Source organism: Triticum aestivum, chromosome 1A (assembly GCF_018294505.1).
Source record: "Triticum aestivum cultivar Chinese Spring chromosome 1A, IWGSC CS RefSeq v2.1, whole genome shotgun sequence".
In the NCBI taxonomy this organism is placed as follows: domain Eukaryota; kingdom Viridiplantae; phylum Streptophyta; class Magnoliopsida; order Poales; family Poaceae; genus Triticum; species Triticum aestivum.
In genome coordinates, this window is record NC_057794.1 from 62,810,145 (window position 1) to 62,832,634 (window position 22,490).

Here is a 22,490-nt window from a genome sequence, read left to right on the forward strand (position 1 = left end):
TCATTAGGATCAGAAGAAACACTCTTAGTAGCAAATAATTTCATAAGTTCATCCATCTTTCCACTCAAAACATTGATTTCTTCTATCGCATGCACTTTTTTATTAGAAGATCTTTCAGTATGCCATTGAGAATAATTAACCATAATATTATCTAGGAGTTTAGTAGCATCTCCTAAAGTGATTTCCATAAAAGTGCCTCCCGCGGCCGAATCTAAAAGATTTCTAGAAGCAAAATTCAATCCGGCATAAATTTTTGTATAATCATCCACAAATTCAAACCATGAGTAGGGCAATTACGTATCATTAATTTCATTCTCTCCCAAGCTTGTGCAACATGTTCATGATCAAGTTGCTTAAAGTTCATAATATCGTTTCTAAGAGAGATGATCTTAGCGGGAGGGAAATACTTAGAGATAAAAGCATCTTTGCACTTGTTCCAAGAATCAATACTATTTTTAGGCAAAGATGAAAACCAAGCTTTAGCACAATCTCTAGGCGAAAAAGGAAATAGCTTCAATTTAACGACATCATTATCGACATCTTTTTTCTTTTGCATATCACATAAATCAACGAAGCTATTCAGATGAGTGGCGGCATCTTCACTAGGAAGGCCGGCGAATTGATCTTTCATAACAAGATTCAACAAAGCAGTATTGGTTTCACAAGATTCAGTATTGGCAAGAGGAGCAATCGGAGTGCTAAGGAAATCATTATTATTGGTATTGGTGAAGTCACACAATTTGGTAGTATCTTGAGCCATCGCGACAAACAAGCAATCTAACACACGAGCAAACAAAAGCAAACGGGCAAAAGAGGCTGAGAAGGAGAAGGAGATTGGGAAAGAGAGGGCGAATAAAACGGCAAGGGTGAAGTGGGGGAGAGGAAAACGAGAGGCAAATGGCAATAATGTAATGCGAGAGATAGGGATTGTGATGGGTACTTGGTATGTTGACTTTTTGCGTAGACTCCCCGGCAACGGCGCCAGAAATCCTTCTTGCTACCTCTTGAGCTTGCGTTGGTTTTCTCCGAAGAGGAAGGGATGATGCAGCAAAGTAGCGTAAGTATTTCCCTCAGTTTTTGAGAACCAAGATATCAATCCAGTAGGAGTCCACGCTCAAGTCCCTCGTACCTGCACAAAACGATAGCTACTCGCAACCAACGCGATTAGGGGTTGTCAATCCCTTCACGGTCACTTACGAGAGTGAGATCTGATAGATATAATATTTTGTATTTTGGTATAAAGATGCAAAGTGAAAAGTAAAAGGCAAAGTAAAAAGCAAAGCAAGATTAAAGTGATGGAGATTGATATGATGAGAATAGACCCGGGGGCCATAGGTTTCACTAGTGGCTTCTCTCAAGAGCATAAGTATTCTACGGTGGGTGAACAAATTACTGTTGAGCAATTGACAGAATTGAGCATAGTTATGAGAATATCTAGGCATGATCATGTATATAGGCATCACGTCCGTGACAAGTAGACCGAAACGATTCTGCATCTACTACTATTACTCCACTCATCGACCGCTATCCAGCATGCATCTAGAGTATTAAGTTAAAAACAGAGTAACGCTTTAAGCAAGATGACATGATGTAGAGAGATAAATTCATGCAATATGAAATAAACCCCATCTTGTTATCCTCGATGGCAACGATGCAATACGTGCCTTGCTGCCCCTTCTGTCACTGGCAAAGGACACCGCAAGATCGAACCCAAAGCTAAGCACTTCTCCCATGGCAAGAACTACCAATCTAGTTGGCCAAACCAAACGGATAATTCGAAGAGACTTGCAAAGATAACCAATCATACATAAAAGAATTCAGAGAAGATTCAAATATTATTCATAGATAGACTTGATCATAAACCCACAATTCATCGGTCTCAACAAACACACCGCAAAAAGAAGATTACATCGAATAGATCTCCACGAGAGAGGGGGAGAACTTTGTATTGAGATCCAAAAAGAGAGAAGAAGCCATCTAGTTACTAACTATGGACCCAAAGGTCTGAGGTAAACTACTCACACTTCATCGGAGAGGCTATGATGATGTAGAAGCCCTCCATGATGACGGCCCTCTCCGGCGGAGCTCCGGAACAGGCCCCAAGATGGGATCTCGTGGATACAGAAAGTTGCGGCGGTGGAATTAGGTTTTTGGCTCCTGTTCTGATCGTTTGGGGGTACGTAGGTATATATAGGAGGAAGAAGTACGTCGGTGGAGCTCCGAGGGGCCCATGAGGCAGGGGGCGCACCCCCCACCCTCGTGACCGCCTCTCTGATGCCTTGGCGTAGGGTCCAAGTCTCCAGGATCACGTTCGGTGAGAAAATCACGTTCCCGAAGGTTTCATTCCGTTTGGACTCCGTTTGATATTCTGTTTCTTCGAAACACTCAAATAGGCAAAAAACATCAATTCTGGGCTGGGCCTCCGGTTAATAGGTTAGTCCCAAAAATAATATAAAAGTGGAAAATAAAGCCCAATATAGTCCAAAACAGTAGATAATATAGCATGGAGCAATCAAAAATTATGGATACGTTGGAGACGTATCATTGATCTTCCGAGGCCGGGCATGGCCTAGGAAAGTGTGTCCGGCCAAAGGGGATCGAGCGTGTTGGGAAATGTGGTGCACCCCTGCAGGGAAGTTAATATATTCGAATAGCCGTGATCTTCGGTAACAGGACGACTTGGAGTTGTACCTTGACCTTATGACAACTAGAACCGGATACTTATTAAAACACACCCTTCCAAGTGCCAGATACAACTGGTGATCGCTCTCTCACAGGCGACGAGGGGAGGATCATCAGTTATGATTATGCTATGTGATGCTACTTGGTGAACTTACCATCTACTCTCTTCTTCTGCTGCAAGATGGAGGTTACAAGAAGCGTAGTCTTCGACAGGACTAACTATCCCCCTCTTATTCCCGCATTCTGCAGTTCATTCCACATATGATACCCTTATTTCATTTGATACCAATGCATACATATGTAGTGTAGCTCCTTACTTGCGAGTGCTTTGGACGAGTACTCATGGTTGCTTTGCTCCCCCTTTTCCCCCTTTCTATACCCGATTGCTGCGACCAAACGATGGAGCCCAGGAGCCAGATGCCACTGTCGATGACGACTACTACTACTCAGGAGGTGCCTACTACTACGTGCAGCCGGCTGACGACGACCAAGAGTAGTTTAGGAGGATCTCAGGCAGGAGGCCTGCGCCTCTTTCGATCTGTATCCCAGTTTGTGCTAGCCTTCTTAAGGCAAACTTGTTTAACTTATGTCTATACTCAGATATTGTTGCTTCCGCTGACTCGTCTATGATCGAGCTCTTGTGTTCGAGCCCTCGAGGCCCTTGGCTTATAATATGATTCTTGTATGACTTACTTTATTTGTAGAGTTGTGTTGTGATATCTTCCCGTGAGTCCCTGATCTTGATCGTACATGTTTGCATGTATGATTAGTGTGCGATTGAATCGGGGGCGTCACAACTACGCATACTGCTTCTTCCAAGGAAAATGCCACCATCGACAAATAGGAGATTTGAAATGGGTGGACCAGAGCGACCGTTCCTAATACCATGTAGTACGTCATAATTCTCCTTCTGTAGCAACGAACTTGACATGCCTTCAGTGCACAGAAGAAACAGGTAGGGGCTGATTGGATTACCCTGATGGATACATCTCAACGGCGCAACAAGTTCAATGAGCACTCCATTGACCCTGATAGCATACAAACATTGGTAACACATCGCATTACGAAGATGGTCCATGCATGGGCAAAACCAAGTTTTGACAGGCAACCACGAAGATAATTCCACTCAACACGATTATATGCTTTCATCATATCAATCTTCATGGAAAAGAAGAGTTTCTTAGTCTGTTGTTTTCTTGTAGTATGTAGAGACTCATAAACAATGAGATCATTGTTTGTAATCGATCTGCGAGAGACAAAAGCACTTTGAAATTTAGGAATGACGACAGGTAAAAGCAACCTCAAATGATTAGCCAAAACCTTAGAGGCAGTTTTGTAAAGAATGTTGCAAAGGCTAATAGGCCAAAAATTCTTGCGTCGTTTGGGTCTTGCAACTTTCAGAATGAGAACAATAACTTAATCACAAAAACCATCAGGAGTACGTCTCCCTTCCAAAAATCTCCTGAGGGCTTGATAAATCTCCTCTCCCAAAAAATCCAGTGTGTCTAGTAGAAGAGGGCCGGGAAACCATCCGGGTAGGAGCTTTAGTGGGTCTCATCTAAAAAGGTGCAGCCTTCATCTCCTCCTTGGTATAAGGTTTACATAAGTCATCATTCATCACATCAGTAACTTTGTGAGGGATAACATCAAGAAGAGTATCTACAGCATCGCTAGGTTCAGAAGTAAATATATGCTCAAAAAACTTATGCACCAGCATTAAGGATATCTTTGTTTTGCAGGATTTCAAAAATATTGAAATACGGAAAACATAGGAATTGGTATCATGTCTTTCTGTATCATATAGAATTACAAAACTATGCACTATATCCAGAAGTTACTAAGGATTCCAATCGTGCGAATCAAATGATCATTGTAGGGAAATCCATAAGGACCCAAACCCTCCAGAAGTCCTACGAGATCCTTTGAATCAAAGGAGCTTTAACTGGTTTAAAGGGAGAACACAATCATGAAGTGTGTAAACCAACGCATTCACTGCAACCCATGTTGTCCCTAGCGCTCTATCAAACATCTTAAAGCAAGGGTAACCCCCTCCACAAGGGCAAAGTCGACGACGATGTTCAGTAGGAGGCCATCGTCATCACCGGCTATCATGGGAATCAATTTTACTCGGTAAACATTTCGAATGTTCACACTATATTCAAATGAAGTGGCAGATGCGACAACAACATCACCACAATTGAAGAAGAAGGTTTGGCGGTGAGGCAGGGATCTGTCACGCGTACGGTGAGGGTGGTGAGGAGAGATATGTGTCAAATGAGGGAGTTACTAAGAATAAATGAACAAACGACCGAAGAGAATGGAAGATGCCGTGAAGCAAATGTAGGAAGACATTATTTGTCGTTTTGATGTCTGAATTCAACTTCGTGTAGTATTTTATGCCGCGTTGCTTGTCAAATAAAAACACTCAACCTTACGTAGAATTTATGTTGCAGCTCAAGGAAACGACAATCCCACTTCGGTTTAGTTGCAGCTGCTAAATTTGTATGCGACAAAATAGTCATAATAATAAAAATCATTAATAGCCAAATGAAATAACAGAAAATAACTAATACATAAAACAAGACTTATCGTGCCAAACGTGACCTTAAGCCACAAAAGGCATCTTCCACGCACATAATCGATGTCAAATCTGTGCACGACAATCTTTCCTAACACAAAGTCATTTGCAAATTTCATGTTGCTTCTCTACAGCAGAATCTTTCCTACACAAAAGCATTGCAAATTCATGCTGCTTCTACATCAGGGAAAGACCTGGCCATATCACTCTTACCATATACCAATTTCATGTTGCTCTATTCACTTTTGTTAACTCCAACACCCAAATCAGAAGAGACAGAGGGGAGAGGGGAAATGAATCATGTGCTGAGGTCGGCATCCACGTGTCCGTGCATCAGCCGCGTGCACCCCCACCGCCACGCACCGGTCGCCCGCCCGCCCACTCACCGGTCGCCGCCGGTCCCCCCCTCCACACAGGGGCAAGCAAGTAGCACGGGATAAAAGCCAACCACCCTCGTCCTCTCTACCCATTTCTTCTTCCCCCCTGCCCAGATCAAGAAACCGTGTCCTAGAATCCACCGAGATCGCTGGAAAGGCGACATCCTCCGGAGACTCTTCTCGCTCCCCTCGTCGGCACGGATCGAGCGGTTGTCTTAGTTGGAAGATTTCCCCTTTCTTTCCCTTCTGGTCGCTGGCCGGAGAGACGGCGTGTCGGGGTCTGCGGAGATGGTGGCCGAGGCGGAGGTGATGCATCAGCAGCCCGCGCCGGTTCTGGAGGTGCAGTACCGCCGGTGCGTCGCCAAGGGGGCCGGGATGTCGGCGGTCGCCGTGCCGGAGGTGGAGGTGGAGGTGGAGGTCGCCGTCGAGCTGCCTCGCATGGTGAGTCCCGCCGCTAAGACTCCTCCCTCTCTTTACTCCTATGCTCGTCCTGAGACCGTATATCCCCAAAGAGATCGGGGAATTTTATCAACGGATCAGCTGTAGCTGCTGTAGGCTTTCTTGTCTGATTTTTAGAACAGATTTGTGGAAGCAGTCAGCTCAAAATTCCATGTATTGTTGTGAATGAATTATTATGGCCATACTATTCTTGAAGCTTGCTTATACTGGTTAGGGAAGTTTGGTTTCTCTTCCTCTTAGTACAGGGAATGGTTATCTGCTTGTGGATGCAAACGTCTGACACCCTTTCATAGAAAAAGTAGCTCCCTTTTAGAGGGTTCTGGTTCTAGGGTGGTGTGGTGGTGGTTGTAGGCCACAGAGAAGGTGGGTGCTCTAATTATTGGAGCCATTTGTGTAGTGTGTAGAGTTGTTGAATCGTAGTAGCATATGTGCTTTTGCAAAGTGCTGTTTCTTCTCAATCAAGTCAGACAATATCAGGTTTGTGCTGCAAATATGTGTCATCTGACGACGAAACGATTTAGACCATTTTGGTACACAAGTAGTCCGGGCTTTTAATCATGTCAGTTTAGTAGACTATGGAGAAAAGCTTATCTTGATTGTATTTGTTTCGAATCCAAGAAACATGGTGGTAACGTTTCACGTTTGGTATAGGGATTGGCGAACACCGATGGTGCGACGAGCGTGTCCGCTGAGACACTACAGTTTGTACCCAATATTCGGTCTGGAAGCTTTGCTGATATCGGACCTAGGAGGTACATGGAAGATGAACACATCCGGATAGATGATCTTTCAGCTCATCTTGGCTCGCTGTTGGTGTGCCCTCTACCTAGCGCCTTCTATGGGGTAAGTCAGTAAGTGATTATTGTGTACTCCCTCCGCAAAGAAATATAAGAGCTGTAGTGATCCAAACGCTCTCATATTTCTTTACGGAGGGAGTATTTGATTGCTGCATTTTCTCCACAGCAACTGTGCCTAAATGGATCATCTTGTTTCCTCTGCTTGTATGTAGGTCTTTGATGGCCATGGGGGTCCGGATGCTGCAGCCTACATGAAAAGGCATGCCATGAGGTTCCTGTTTGAGGATAGAGAGTTCCCACAAGCATTGCAAGTGGATGATATATACCTTCAGTCCGTCGAGGAATGTATTCGGAGCGCGTTCTTGCAAGCCGATCTTGCCCTGGCTGACAATTTAGATATCAGCCGCTCCTCCGGAACTACGGCACTCGCAGCATTAGTCTTTGGGAGGTAAGATGTGCTTCACTAGAAGCGGCCTCAGTATGTAGAACTGATCTCAATTTTCTTGCTTCAGCGTGCATGCTCAGTCGAGTGTCTGACCTGACTTGCAGGCAACTGTTGGTTGCGAACACCGGCGACTGCCGAGCGGTGCTCTGCCGGAGAGGCATAGCGATGGAGATGTCTCGAGACCACAGGGCGAACTACGCCGAGGAGTGCGAGAGGGTGGCCGCCTCCGGCGGGTACATCGAGGACGGGTACCTCAACGGTGTGCTCTCGGTGACGCGTGCCCTGGGCGACTGGGACATGAAGGTGCCCGACTGCTCCACGTCGCCCCTCATCGCGGAGCCCGAGTTCCAGCAGGCGACGCTGAGCGAGGACGACGAGTTCCTCATCATGGGGTGCGACGGGATCTGGGACGTGATGACGAGCCAGCACGCGGTGAGCGTGGTCCGGCGCGGCCTGCGGCAGCACGACGACCCCGAGCGGTGCGCGCGGGAGCTCGTCATGGAGGCCAAGCGGCTCGAGACGGCCGACAACCTCACCGTCATCGTGGTGTGCTTCGGGTCGGAGCTCGGGTCGCCGCCGCCGCCCCCCGCTGCTGCGGCGGCGAGGCCGCGGAGCTGCAAGGGCCTGTCGGCGGAGGCCCTGTGCAACCTGAGGAGCTGGCTGGAGACTGACCGCTAGCTCTAGCTTGAGATGCCTGCTCTGCTCCTGCTCCCTACCTAGTGCTGCTGGTCGGTTCGTTCCCACGCTGTAAATATGCTGACATCGGTCGAGGAATCGTAACTGCCACTTCCCTTTTAGTTCCTACTACCATTTTTTCAGGCGCTAGCCCGGCAGTTTTTGTAGGGCATTCTCCCATTGTTTCCTGTGCTTTTTCTCTTGCCGTTGCTGTTATTGCTCACGCCATTGCTGTTGTACATCCGTTGCCTCCACGGATGGACCTGCTCTGCTATTGAGCTCTGGTCAACTCGATTCAGAGAAGTGTGAGTGTTGTTTAACGGGACGTCCGTTGCCACTTGCCACGTATGAGTAGAGATATAAAATTAGTCATTTTCACCAAAAAAGAGGAAGAGAAAAAAATAAAATAACTCTTCGTGAAAAATTAGGATCGATGCTTCATCATCAACTAGAGATCATAGAGTAGCAGGTGCCGTGGTGAGTGAATGAAGCCAGACAAGACTTAGCGGTAGAGGTAAATTTAGCAGAACATACCACTATCTCGATCCGCGCCGGCAAGTTAGCCATGGTGGTGGAATGGCTGGCACCAGCACCACCAGACACGCCCCCTCACTCACCTAACCCACAGCTCCCTTTTTTTTCCCTAACACAACCCCTAGTCGTCAAGAATAATTCTACTACCTTTCCGAAGCCTGTCTTTCATAAATCTGATGAGACACCTAAAAATCAGCTGCAGCGATAGCAGGTGGGTTCAATGCACCTGCACCACCCACGCATACACAGCTGCAAAGTCCAGAAAACGAGAGCTAGAAGAAAGAGCCGCTGCATTTGACCACGGAAGGGAAGGTGATAGGCAATGCACAAATGTTGTATTGAGCCATACAGCGACGGCGGTCCGCCGTCGGCATCGACCAGTCACTGGCCTGCCCCAGCGCTCGGCCAGTCAGGTGACACACGGATGGGCCAGGCCGCCTACCCACAAGAGTCAAATGGTTACAGGTAACAACAGCTACAGCTACAGACGCACTACGACGAGCGAGAACGCAAGCCCGTGGTGATATGATACACTACGATGTGATGCTGCTGGCCATAGCTCTCGTGGCAGTTATCTTTTGCTCTCTCCCCTCCGGGCTAAAGGTGAAATCCACGAGAGCTGACAGCAACGCGAGAGGAACACACAACAAGCAATGGTAAAGCAGCAAGATTTGTGATGTTCTAGTAGATAGCAAGCCGATGGGGGCTGTCACTGTGGCGGTATTTGAGTCGCATGTCATGCCGCTGATGCTGATACGGGACGACTTCTATCTACTCTGCTGAGTGGACATACATATCCGAATCCTGCGCGTGGTGTAGAATTGTTACTGTCCACTATGGTGCACTTCTTGGACGGGTTAACTTGACATGGGCGTCACGGCGGATCTTCCGAAAGGGAGGATGAGGTCGACCATGGAGTCGTACTCCTCTCTGCTAACCTGAGCCGAGTTTAGGATCTGCAGTATGCACAAGGAAAAACAGTCAAGAAACACATAGGCATCCTTGTATTTGCATACCAGAGAGGTACGGAAAAGAAACGCCACCTTCTGCACGAGCTTTGAGTCTGAGATCACTGGAGCAAGAGCAGGAAGCTGGTGCACAGAGAGTGCGTCGAGCAGAACAAGAACCAACAGTTGCCATTGCCTTGATCTCAGAGCAGGCAGTGCGTCAACAAGTGACATTGTGTCAATCAAGTATCCCTGTAGTGGCAACCAGATACTCTCATTCGATTATCCAAAAGCATGGTGCAAGCAGAAACAAATGGCTCTGCAAGTGAGGAGCAAAATAGTTGCTCCCTCCGATCCATATTAATTGTCGCTGATTTAGTAGTTGTACTAAATCAGTGACAATTAACATGGATAGGAGGGAGTATCAGATACTAGCATCAAGCTAACCTATCTTTTCCTTTATGCTGAGTTGATGTTAGCCAGGAAAAGAATGCAGCAGAGGTTCCAAGTATAGGAGAAGACAGATACAAACAAACACTAGCCAATGAGGACATACACAGGTGCAACTAGTCTTATCTCTATCTAGTAAAGAAATATGCACATTCTACCCATTTTATATTGTATAAAGAAATATGGAATCCCAACTCTACCAGAGTAATTTCTCAAATGTACTCGGCTGTTGTTTGCTGATAGTAGTGATCGGTATTCTGTTCCAGCTAGTAATAAGCCTAAAAACATTGATATGCAAGTAAGTTTAGGACTCCAGGTAGCAAAGTATATATTTGGACCAACTGTAAATCAGGCAATAAACTCACTCAGAGTATATTAATTCATACCAGAGTAGTCTCCAACTTTGAAACTGGGATTTGCATCCTCATGTTTGATACAAGTACCGGCAGTGCATTAGAAATGCAAGAAGCTAAAGCTCTTTTAATTTCAGATGATTGGCTATCTTTCGAAACTCGCTTCTCAGGATACTCTCTCCCATTAGAAATCAACATCTCTTCCACAGAACTGTCATCAAGCATGTATACATAGGCTAAAGATGACCGGGATATCCATCCAAATATTGTGGTCCACATTGTTGCAAAAGCAGACAGCTGAAAAGATATGCATGTCATTGCTAAATTTCAAAATGAATTAAAAGAAACAAAACTACCACTTTCTCTCAAAAATGCTTACTGTTAAACTGAAACCTTCTGGCGGTGTGTCGTGCCAAGAATCATCAACTTCAAACATGTCAGTGTCCAGAAGCACAGTCTTTGTTGGCCACTTCACAACATCACCATCTGTTTCAGATACTACCTTTTCCATTGTATCTTTGCCATGGACATTCTCGAACTGTTTCTGGTGAAGCGTGTCAGGCAATATGATGATACCTGCCTTTGAAACTGTATTCAGGAAGCTTCAGGTCATTTTATCAACTACATAAGAGTATTGCATATCAAAGGATCACAAGGTTACAGAAAATATGTTCACCTGCATCTTCCACTTCCGATGTGCCTGAAGAAATAGCTCCTGCAGCTTCAATAAGGGCTGATGCACAAGCCTCTGCAGATTCACGCCTTAGTGAACTGTCAATGTCCTCCATAGATAGATTTTTAGCATCTGAATCGATGTCATATGCTTTGCTTGCTTCTAAGATGCTCCCATTATCATCTGCCCATGTCACAGACTGACTTCTGTTCTTAGACCCTACAGCCTTCAGTGAAGATTTTAGTGCAGCACTAACCTTCTCGTCACTTGTCTCATTTTTTTCAAGGTCCACTGCTTTACTGAATTCTTTGTGTAGTTGTTCAGTGTAAGTATGCATTGAATCTCTTACTGTGTATTGAGATGATGAGGGCTGATTATCTATGAGGATGGAACTTGCAAAGTCATATTGACCCAAAGGCCCTTGATCCATCTTTACCGAAGCAGGATCCCCCATAATGATTGTACTAGTAAAGCCTACTTCATGGCCATTACTTCCAGCAGGTTTTCTTGCAGGCTTACTCTTGCATGCCCTTGATGATGCTCTAGTTGATTTCTTTTTCTTCTTGTCATTTCTCTCTTCCAAAACTACATGCTCTAGTTGCTTCGCAATGGAATCAGTTATGCAAGGCAATAACATATCCGTATCTTCATCCTGTTGGAAAATCTTTGATAGGGTTTTATCTGCGCCTTTTTTCTTCGTTTTTGTGTTCTCATGAAGGACCATGCCATCAATTTTTTTAGCTATATCTTCAGAGCCCACTTGTGCTTCAACTGAAGATGAAACTGCCATGCTATGTTCGCCAGGAACAGCAGCCCCAGAATTCAGGTTCTTACTCCCGGACAGCTCAGCTCTACTAGCTTTGCCCTGTTTAGCCTGTGGCATTGGCCCTGAAATACAGAACACAAGCTCACTGTTTCTTCAATTGTTCGAAACTTAAGACAAGCCGAACAAAGGGAAAGAGATAAGCATCCTTTCACGTACAGTAATGTGCCTGCAAGTAAAACTACTGTCACTATTATAACATTTATTACACCAGTCTCTACAACATTATTGAATAGAACCAACCAACAGGATGTACCACTAACAAAAACTGATTTTATATCTTGTGTTCAACTTTTAAGAACCTGAAATTTCTAAAGAAGACGACTCCGAGTCACCTCTTCCTCTAAATTCCTAAAGGTGGTCGCAAGGCAGGTTTGCCCCATTGCCAGCGACCTGCCCCGCAAAAAACGCCCTTGACAGTTGTAATAACCAACAAGCTCCCACTTAGTTTTATTGTAGATACAACAAAATTTGAAAATATAGCCAGGATTGCATGTATTCATCTGGTTGGAGGCTAATTCTACATTCTAATATCACATAGCCCGTATATTTCAATTGCAATGGCTTGCCATACATCCACATAGAATGACAGAACTCTGCACCCTGAGACGATAAAATATCTCGCTTATTCAGATCAATCCACATAAAACTCCCAGCACCCAAAGACAATAAAATGCCTCAGCTATTCTCAACAACCCTATTGTCCTCCCGTCAACCAATGGCAGCATAATCAAATGCAAGAATGAACATCTAGACTACAAAAATTCGCAAAGTAAATAACAGAGTTCAGCATGAAACAATCACCTTCTTGAATGGGGTGATGGTGGGGCACATAGCCCTCAATGGCGCCCGACGGCCCAATCCACTCCTGCAGCGTCACCTCGCCAGGCCCAGGCGCCTCCTTCTCCACAATCTCCACCTTCCTCCCCTCGTCCTCCTTCTTCCCGCCGTCCGCCCGAAACCCTAGCCCCGGCCCGTCCCCGCTGCCCTCGAAGAGCGCGACCAGGGCGTCCAGCCTGTTGGGCGGGATCCCGAAGGGGCGGTCGGGCGGGAGCGAGGCCGCGAAGGCCGCGGAGGCGACGAGGCAGCGCTCGGAGCAGAACTTGCGGGCCTCCTCGAGGTCGTAGACGCGGTGCTCGCGGAGGGAGATGTGGAACCGCGGCGCCGCCTTGGGGTTGGCGGGGTCGGGGAGGGGGCTGGTGCACGCGGGGTGGCCGCACGCCTCGGCGATGGAGCGCTCGGTGACGACGTCGTCGTAGTCGGCGCGGGAGAGCACCGCGGCGGCCGCGTGGAGGAGGGGCTCGTTGGAGGCCGCCGCGCCGTCGAGGAGGGCCAGCTGCACGCGGTACACGGCCCCGGCCACGTTCACCGTCGTCCTCGCCGCCGGCCTGGCGGCGGCGGCCGTCGCCATGGGGAGGGGGTTGTGGTGGGGACTAGAGAGAGTTTGGAGATTTGGGGAGGGAGACAAGCGTGGGTCGAAGCAGACGGCAGACGGCAGATTATTGCGCATGTGTTTTTGGTTGGGCTATTTTGGGGGCGATGGCGGGGTATGGCGGTTCTTGTAGTTGGGCCCACAGGATGGTGCTGTTGTGGGCTGGGGGCTGTGTGGACGGGTAAGATGAAAATTGGCCCATGCAATTTGGGTTTGCGGTCTAGTAAGTTTATGTTAGTGTATCGTGTTATTTTGTCTCAAAAGAAATAGTGTATCGTGTGTCTTTATGGCGCACGATACGAATCAGCCGGATGATTTGTCTATGAAATCATCCGCTTACCTAGCCGTCAGATCAACGTGTTGATGGCCATTCGATGCACCAACTCCACGGCAGCAGACCAGCTTCAACGCAGCGCTACTGGCAACCCCGGCAAAGCTCCACTGCAGCATAGTGCAACGTGTCTATAGCTCCAACACAGCACCGACGGAGTCCGGTGAAGTTCCATTGCAGCCCCAGGGAAGCTCCAACGCAGCACCGACAGAGTCCGGCGAAGCTCCAACGCAGCATCGACGGAGTCCGACGAAGCTCCATTGCAGCGTCGTCTATGCTTCCGCCGGAGTTGAGGGAGATGGCCCGACGCACCGTTCCGACCAGCCGCACGACTACCCTTAGAGTAGCAGTGGTGTTGTTGCAAAAAAGCTGCAGCATCAGGCATGCTCACCGGAGCCTCTTTCACTGGTAGCGCCAGTCACGTTGCAACGCAGCACCGCCGGTGACGACGGCCGGAGTTGAGGGAGATGGTCCGTCACGGCAATGGTGCGGCTGCAAAACACATGGATTGCAGCGTGGAGTGGCAGTGGCGAGCGGGAACCTTACAGCCGTGCTGGCCAGAGATGCCCTCCCGCCGACCTTGCTGCAACCGTGTCGTAGCGTTGCCAGTGTCGACCTTCGTTGCTTGCATCAATAGCGGTTGCGACTCCTGCGAGCCATGGTAGTAGGGTGGCTGCTTTGCCCTATGTTTGCAACAGGGGCGGTGTTGAAACAGAGTAGCATTATAAGGCCATCGACGGCGTCCACTTCCGGTTCCCAGGTTTGTTGGTGGTGCTCGCCATGGGATGGATGGCCTCTTCAGCTCTTCTCTGGTAGTGTCGCGTGAGGATGAAAAGGGGAAAAGAAGAAAAGGGATGCAGAAGACACACGGCAAGTAGATAAGGCTGGGATGGAGTGGTGGTGGCCACACAGGGGACACGTGGTGCGCATAGGATGCGGTTTACGGAGACAAGAAATCATCTGGATTAACCCAAATGTTTTCCTTTTTTTATTAGTTTGATTCTCTGTGGAGCTGAAATCTTTCTTTGATATTATGATGACGATCTGTTCAATGGCCTGCACTCCTAGAGAATCGTTCCATGCACATTCACAGCTTAAAAGTTTTCCATCTTTTTGGAAGGGCAACTCCAGGGGCTTTCAAAGGCCTTTATATTTTTTAGAAAACTTTAGAAACCTTTATTAGTTGTAAAGTTCGTGCGGGCAAACAAGCAACATCATCGTTGCTTCAATCCATTGGCAGTTTTGAAGTCTTGGTAATATTTCGTGTTGCCTAGAATGATAGTTTGGTATTACGGAGAAGATGACTCCAAAAGGTTTCATTGTAATTCTTAATTATAGTAGCTATTTCGTAGTTTCCTAAATTCTGTATTCAAAGCATTGTACTTGTAATGGTTGCTAGTATGAATATATTTTTTCAAAAACAAGGACTACACGCCAGGGACCTATTTGATGTTTTTTGCGATATCTCCTATTTGACGACTTGTTGCATTAAACTTGAGGGAAAATGCACACTGCATCACAACTGGGTGGGTTCATCGGCGCAATGACACTAGGGCTGTAGCAAGTGGAATTAGCATATGGGTGATTTTCTTTCAGTTTTGCTAACGCACATCTAGATGTGCCCTAAGTATTGCACATTTAAGTCCTATGCCATTGAGTCCATGTGAAGATTCGTGCAAGCATTTTTATTAGTCTTTTTTTTTCTTTTTTCTTTTTAGTTTGATTGAGTCACTTAGATGTGCAATAACTAAAGCATATCTAGATGTGCCCTAGACAAACCCATTTTCTTTCTATTACTTTGATAATCTAGCGGATTTTTTCCCTACTTTAGTGATTTTCAATCAGATTTTTGTATTCCAAAAAAACATGAGTGTTTGCTTACTTTAAGAGTTTTGTTTAGAAATTGTGAATATTATTGAAAAAGATGAACGAATTCAATATTAATGATTTTTTTAAAATCTACAAGCTATTGTCAAAATTTTGGAGGGGAACACACAAGGTGCATGCGAGTGGGGAAGTGCATAATGAACCCGGGTACATATGAACTCACTTTAAAGAACATATTTCTAAATGCCAAAAAAATCTAAAAAAGTTTGCACGCATACATCTTCATGTTCTATGTGCGTGCATAAAGTTTTACGAAAAAATAACTTTTTTTTGAGCCCTGTGCAAAAAAGACAAAAAGTTTTGTCGTGAAACGCTATTTAGAAGCACTGAAATTTGTCTTTTTACGAAGGCAAACCAGAAAAACATTTTTTCACAAAACTTTATGCTGTGTGCACACACATTTGCGAACATGTATGCATATAATTTTCTGTTATTTTTTTAACATTTCAAAACATGCTTAAAATGCAGTTTTTTAGAAGTGGGTGCAGATGCCCATGCGTTCAGATAGTGCCCACTCCATGCGAGTGGGTCAACACAATTGATGCCTCGGATAGTTAACGGTTTGATTTTTCTTTCCTTCTTTGAATTTTCTGGACGGTCTTCTCCAAGAAAACGGATGCAACAATATAAAAAAATATTCCCAAAAGTTAAATAAGTAATTTAATTTTAAAAGAACTTCACAAAATAAAAATTTGTTCAAATGTAGGAATACAGAACGTTCACAAAAATTTAATTTAATTTTAAAATAATTTCACAAATAATCAGAAAATTTGTTATTTTTTTTTTGATCCAGAACGTTCACAAAAGTTTTAAAACTATATTATGAATAAAAGTTGTCGAACTTTAAAATTGTGTGTGCACTTTTAGAAATATTCATAAAATGTTTTAAAGAACTAATTTTACAAATTTATAAATGTGAAAAAAATCTCCACAAATTTTAAAACGTTCATGGATCAAACAATGTTCAATTTTTTGAAACATTTTATTTTTTTTGAAAATGTTTGCAACTTAAAGGAATGAAAACAAAAAAAAACGAATACTGACAATTGGGGTAGAGAGCATCAAATGGGATTTCTCTACGCACCATGTAAAATTCATCGCTTTGTGTGCAGGGTGGCCATAGACTGGACCTATCCTTGTGCCCAAAATTCTTCCGTTGCTTTTCCTCTTTCTCATTTTTTCTTCGGGTCATTTTTCTTGAATGTTCTTTTGGTTATTCGGTTTCCATTATGTTTTCCTTCGATTTTTTCCCACTATTTGGTTCCTTTTTCCTGATTTTCTTTCTTTCATCTTTTTCCTAATTTATGAACATTTTTTAATATATGTGAACATTTCTAAAAATACAACAACATTAATTTATGAACATTTTTTAAATTCATGAATACATTTTAAGATCAGGAACATTTTTAAAAATACGACAACAATTTTTGAAATTCGAGAACGTTTCTACATTCATGAAATTCTTAAAAAATCATGGACATTTTTTGAAATTCGAGAACACTCTTGTTCATCTGCGAACTTTTTAAGAAAATCATGAACATTCAAGAAAAAAAATTCTTGGTTCATGTGAAAGAAATGACTGAAACACAACCAACAGGAAAATTTGAAAAAGAAAGATAGAAAAATGCGTTGGAATAAACTAATGAGAGCAGCACTCGGTACCGGCAATTGGGCCTACCCATTACTGCAGCCTTTTTGTGCTTCTCTGTCATTTTGACGCAGAGAGTGTCTAATCGAAGCTCACACACATCATAGGATCCAATATTACTGATGAAGAATACTACCCGTGTTAAAAATAATTGAAGTTATGGGTTTGTTTTAAATCAAGCTTGTTTAAGTTTGACCAACACCAATTTAGGCTCACAAAAGTCTGTGAAATATACTAGCATATCATATATAAAGTTGGTTAAACTTAAATAAGTTATTTTAAGACAAAAAAGGTAAAAATGGACAAGGATAAATGATAAAGGATAAAAGAAAAGAAGGCCGACTTAGTGGATCCCCATTTGACACGAGGTCCCTTACAAAATGAGTGGCACGAGACCTTGCAGAATATTCTATCGTTGGCAGAGTGCACCAACAAACAAATTGCTTGTCCACTTAAATTGGTGGCGACTACAATACGTAATACACTATGCTTCCTAATTTTTAAGATCTCACAATTAATTCAGGTCTTCAATTTAAAATCGGTCATCGAACTTTAACCGTGTTAATAATTTCTTAAGAAGCTCTCTCATAATTCTGTATGCTCCTTAATTTTAAAGCTTTTTCATTTGATTGAGCTATTCAAATTTGGATTTGATTCATGATTCTAATCGGATTAATGATTTTAAAATCAACCAGGAGCAACTGACCTATAAAAATATATCAATCCCGTGCACCTTCTCACCCAATCTGATGAAAAAAAGAAGCGTTGACATGTGATATTGTAGCACTAAAATAGTACATAAAATACCGATACATAAAAGTATGAGTTGATTAGTGCAAGTGCATCTAGTGCCATGTAACGCCCACGATGCGGCTATATCTTCCAAGTGTCGGAGCACGACTTAGAGGCATAACCGCATAGTAGGCATGTCACAAGAGGGGTAATCTTTACACATCCCATGTACTAAATAAGAAAGGGATAAAGAGTTGGCTTACAATCACCACTTCACACAATACATGAATATAGCATTACATCATCCAGAATACAATCAAGGTCCGACTACAGAACCAAATAAAAGAAGACCACCCCTAATGCAACAGATCCTCGGTCGCCCTGACTGGGCTCCACTACTGATCAACGGAAACAAAACAACACTACGAACAAGGTCTTCATCGAGCTCCTCCTTGAGCTCGTTTGCGTCACCTGCACGATAACATCGGCACTTGCAAACTGGTTTTGGAAGTAATCTGTGAGTCACGGGGACTCAACAATCTCACACCCTCGCGATCAAGACTATTTAAGCTTATAGAAAGGGTAAAGGATATGAGGTGGAGCTGCAGCAAGCGACTAGCATATTTGGTGGTTAACATACGCAAATGAGAGCGAGAAGAGAAGGCAAAAGCACGGTCGAGAATCTATTATCAAGAAGTGATCCTAGAGCAACCTACGTCAAGTATAACTCCAACACCGTGTTCACTTCCCGGACTCCGCCGAGAAGAGACCATCACGGTAACACACGCGGTTGGTGCATTTTAGTTAAGTTAAGTTTCAGGTTTTCTACAACCGGACATTAACAAATTCCCATCTGCCCATAACCGCGGGCACGGCTTTCGAAAGTTCAAAACCCTGCAGGGGTGTCCCAACTTAGCCCATCACAAGCTCTCACGGTTAACGAAGGATATTCCTTCTCCCAAGACAATCCGATCAGACTCGGCATCCCAGTTACAAGACATCCTCGACAATGGTAAAACAAGTCCAGCAAAGCCGCCCGAATGTGCCGACAAATCCCGATAGGAGCTGCACATATCTCGTTCTCAGAGCACACCGGATTGTCCAAACTTCCGGTAGGCCAGCCCAGAGATGCCCCTAGTGGCCACCGGCGGCTGGCAGGTTGAACCAATACTCAGAGGAGCACTGGCCCGAGGGGGTTAAAATAATGATGACCCTCGGGAGCGCGACTCCCAAGGGAAAAGTAGGTGGTGGTGAGGCAAATGGTAAAACCAAGGTTGGGCCTTCCTGGAGGAGTTTTATTCAAAGCGAACTGTCAAGGGGTTCCCATTATAACCCAACCGTGTAAGGAACGCAAATCCGGGAACATAACACCGATATGACGGAAACTAGGGCGGCAAGAGTGGAACAAAACACCAGGCATAAGGCCGAGCCTTCCACCCTTTACCAAGTATATAGATGCATTAATTAAATAAGAGATATTGTGATATCCCAACAAAATATCATGTTCCAACATGGAACAAACTCGAATCTTCACCTGCAACTAACAACGCTATAAGAGGGGCTGAGCAAAGCGGTAACATAGCTAAACAACGGTTTGCTAGGACAAGGCGGGTTAGAGGCTTGGCTTAACAATATGGGAGGCATAATAAGCAAGTGGTAGGTATCGCAGCATAGGCATAGAAAAAGAGCAAGCATCTAGCAAGCAAAGATAGAAGTGATTTCGAGGGTATGGTCATCTTGCCTGAAATCCCGCAAGGAAGAAGAACGAGTCCATGAAGAAGACAAACGGACGTAGTCGAACGGGTCCTCACAAACACGACATTATCGGAACCAACCCGAAGAAGCAACACCAGAAAGAAGCACACAACATAGTAAACAACCATCACATCAACATGGCATGATGCACAACCAAGTATGATGCATGTCCGGTTTAAATATGCATGGCATGGCAAAGTACACAAACAAAACTACAAATTAAGTGGAGCTCAATATGCAACGGGTTGCATATTGACGAAACACCACATGACTTATTTAGTTCTCTCCTGTTTATATACTCAACAATATTAAATGTTCTTAACATGACAAGAGGTGAAGCATAAGTAAACTAAACATTTAGGCAAGGTTAAATGAGGCCGGAAACAACGAACAACACTTCCGATAAATCCCCATATGCATTTAGCAATTTAATGCAGACAACAATTTTAAACATTTTAATTGTTGTTATCATGATGCGGATGACATGAACAAGTTTATGCAATTTTTATTAAAAGTTGACAAGAGCATTATGAAGCATTTGTCACCATGGTGGAAAGAAAGGGTGCCACGGCGACAAATCCAAAAATGATGCCACGGCAACATATCGGTTCCGGTAACTCGATTGAGGTGCCGTGAAAAAGATAGGGCGTGAGCGAGTTGAGCAAGATGGTGGGGTGCTCCCGACTACCGGGTTCCCACGGGACGATGGCATGGCAACGGGGAACATGCAAGAAACACGTCGGGCACGGTGCAAACGCGAGCATTTCAAACATCACATGCATTCGTTCACGGGCATCGTCTCGGGGTTATACCTTTGAAGCGAGCATTATCGAAACAGATCAAGTTCATAGAGGGAAGTAGGCGTTTTCGCAATGACGGTAGTGGAAGTAGTCGTTCTCACTTCGTAGATGTTCACACTCCGTAGGTGTTCGGGGTCAAGCGGTGTAGTCGTTCACGATCTTCGTGGGAAGTAGTGGTACTCGGCGATGGTAGAGGAAGTAGTTTGTTCACGCGACGGTAGTCGAACTTGATGGTTTCGTTACACGGGTCTTCGACAACAGTAGTGACACACATTTTGTAGCACATTCCATAGATGTTCGAGGTCACGGCGAGGAACTTGATGGATTTGAATCCCTTCGGAGTTTTCGTGGTACTTGGGGTCTTCGGGCTTGCTGGTCTCAACGAAACGAAGGGGTACTTGGTACAATGCTTGTCGACGATATTTGATCTCGTATCGTCGTGGTGCTTGGCGATTTCGGAGACGGCGGAAGACGAACTTGGTGTAACTAGGGTCTTCACGGGTCATCATTGTACTTGGCGTCCCATGGAATCTTCAGGGTTCGGGCGTGTAGGCGAACGGCAGTGAGGCTGTTGGTCTTGCGTCAACGGCAACCGACAGTGAAGGCGCACAAAATAGCAACATGAGGCTGCAGAGGTGGCCACCATGTGGCTGTCACGCTCTCACATAGTGCAACAGAGGATGATGAAGTCTCGGCCAGAAGAAGCGATGGAGCGAGGAGCACTCAAGGGAGAGCTCAGGCGACTGCCGATCCGGCAACTCGACAGGGGCAGGGCCAAACGCCGTGCAGCAAGGCGACAGCAATAGAGCACCCACGGGAGGCCGAGAGGAGTGATGAGGAGGCGGAGCAGGTGGCAGGCGCGAGGCAGGGAGCTCCTGCAGGGTCGGTCCAGCGGCAGGGGAGGACCCGATGAAGCGCAGCCTGATCCAGCGGCGGCGGCGTTGGCCCGAACGGAGGAAGAAGGAGGCGAGGGCGCGAGGAAGGAGGGCGGCGGCACTAGCAGTGGGGCGAGCCATGGGGATCGGCGCGAGGGAGGAGCAGGGATGCGCCGGGGAAGGCTCGGTCATCGCCGGCTGTGCTGGAGGAGATTGGGCGCGGGGCTTCTCCCCTGGCTCGAGGTGGAAGGGAGGAAAGGGAGATGAGGGGAGGAAGAGCGAGGGGGGTCGGGACGAGCAGAGCGCTGGAGGGAGATGGGGAACGAGGCTCCTGGCGGCGCTACGGGAGGGAGAGAGAGATGAGTGAGGAAGAGATCGGGCTAGGGTTAGAAGTATGAGAAAATTCCTTATTTGACACTGTCTTAAAATCTGGTTCCTTATTTGACACTGGAAAAGTTGTTCTTCCTTATTTGACACTAGTCCTAAATTTTATTCCCTATACGACACTTTCGTCAATTTTGAGCCTAAATGACACCTGAAAAGACGATTTTGCCCTTCATGTGGTATGTGTGTGTGCGCGCGCGTGTGCTGTTGCGTGTGTGGGTGCACGCACACATGTGTGCTGCTGCTGCATGTGTGTGTGCATGTGTGCTGCTGCGTGTGTACGTGCGTGCGTGTGTGTGTGTGTGCTGTTGCGTGCCTATGTGCTGCCTGCGTGTGTGCTGCTGCTGCTGCTGCATGTGTGCTGCTGCGTGTGTTTGCTACTGCGTGTGTACGTGCGCACGCGCGTGTGTGTGTGCGGTTGTGTGCCTATGTGCTGCCTGCGTGTGTGCTGCTGCTGCTGCGTGTGTGTATGTGTGTGTGCTGCGTGAAGTGTGTGTTGTTGCATGTGTGTGCGCGTGCATGTGTGTTGCTGCGTGTGTGTGTGTGTGTGTGTGCACGCGCGTGTGTGCTGTTGCGTGCGTGTGCGTGTGCGTTGTGTGTTGGTGCATGTGTATGTGTTGGCGCGTGTGTGCTCCTGCTCTCGCACTGATGCTGCGTGTGCGCGCTATTGCCCCCCACACACATACCACATGAGGGGCAAAAGAGTCTTTTCAGGTGTCATTTAGGCTCAAAATGGACGAAAATGTCATATAGGAAATAAAATTTAGAACTTGTGTCAAATAGGGAAGAAAAACTTTTCCAGTGTCAAATAAGGAAGCAGATTTTAAGATAGTGTCAAATAAGAAATTTTCTC

The 22,490-nt window shown here is 45.6% G+C and overlaps 2 protein-coding genes across 3 annotated transcripts; one reads left to right on the forward strand and one right to left on the reverse strand.

Moving 5' to 3' along the window:
* Positions 1 to 5,743: 5,743 nt before the first annotated feature.
* On the forward strand, positions 5,744 to 8,333 carry LOC123190258 (probable protein phosphatase 2C 47). Its single transcript, XM_044602873.1, has 4 exons — positions 5,744 to 6,078; positions 6,748 to 6,939; positions 7,106 to 7,341; positions 7,443 to 8,333. Exons 1-4 carry the CDS (start codon positions 5,926 to 5,928, stop codon positions 8,014 to 8,016), a joined length of 1,155 nt encoding a protein of 384 aa, XP_044458808.1. The 5' UTR covers positions 5,744 to 5,925; the 3' UTR covers positions 8,017 to 8,333.
* Positions 8,334 to 9,201: 868 nt separating this feature from the next.
* LOC123190252 (putative RNA polymerase II subunit B1 CTD phosphatase RPAP2 homolog) lies at positions 9,202 to 13,305 on the reverse strand. Of its 2 annotated transcripts, none has more exons than XM_044602862.1 (6): positions 12,598 to 13,303; positions 10,974 to 11,858; positions 10,677 to 10,885; positions 10,331 to 10,594; positions 9,591 to 9,746; positions 9,202 to 9,503 (listed from the first exon to the last, which is right to left on the reverse strand). In XM_044602862.1, exons 1-6 carry the CDS (start codon positions 13,301 to 13,303, stop codon positions 9,405 to 9,407), a joined length of 2,319 nt encoding a protein of 772 aa, XP_044458797.1. In that variant the 3' UTR covers positions 9,202 to 9,404. The 2 variants fall into 2 exon arrangements, 1 of the variants encoding a protein (XP_044458797.1); XR_006496252.1 differs by lacking the exon at positions 9,202 to 9,503 and adding an exon at positions 10,145 to 10,222 and having other exon boundaries at positions 12,598 to 13,305.
* Positions 13,306 to 22,490: the final 9,185 nt, after the last annotated feature.

Excerpts from the sequence above, each read along its gene's own strand:
- LOC123190258 (XM_044602873.1), top strand. The coding sequence starts at position 5,926 with ATGGTGGCCGAGGCGGAGGTGATGCATCAGCAGCCCGCGCCGGTTCTG. Across the intron at positions 6,079-6,747 it reads CCGTCGAGCTGCCTCGCATG|GGATTGGCGAACACCGATGG; the intron begins GTGAGTCCCGCC and ends CGTTTGGTATAG. Across the intron at positions 7,342-7,442 it reads GCAGCATTAGTCTTTGGGAG|GCAACTGTTGGTTGCGAACA; the intron begins GTAAGATGTGCT and ends CCTGACTTGCAG.
- LOC123190252 (XM_044602862.1), bottom strand. The coding sequence starts at position 13,303 with ATGCGCAATAATCTGCCGTCTGCCGTCTGCTTCGACCCACGCTTGTCT. Across the intron at positions 10,886-10,973 it reads ATCGGAAGTGGAAGATGCAG|TTTCAAAGGCAGGTATCATC; the intron begins GTGAACATATTT and ends TCCTGAATACAG. Across the intron at positions 9,504-9,590 it reads ACTCAAAGCTCGTGCAGAAG|ATCCTAAACTCGGCTCAGGT; the intron begins GTGGCGTTTCTT and ends TGCATACTGCAG.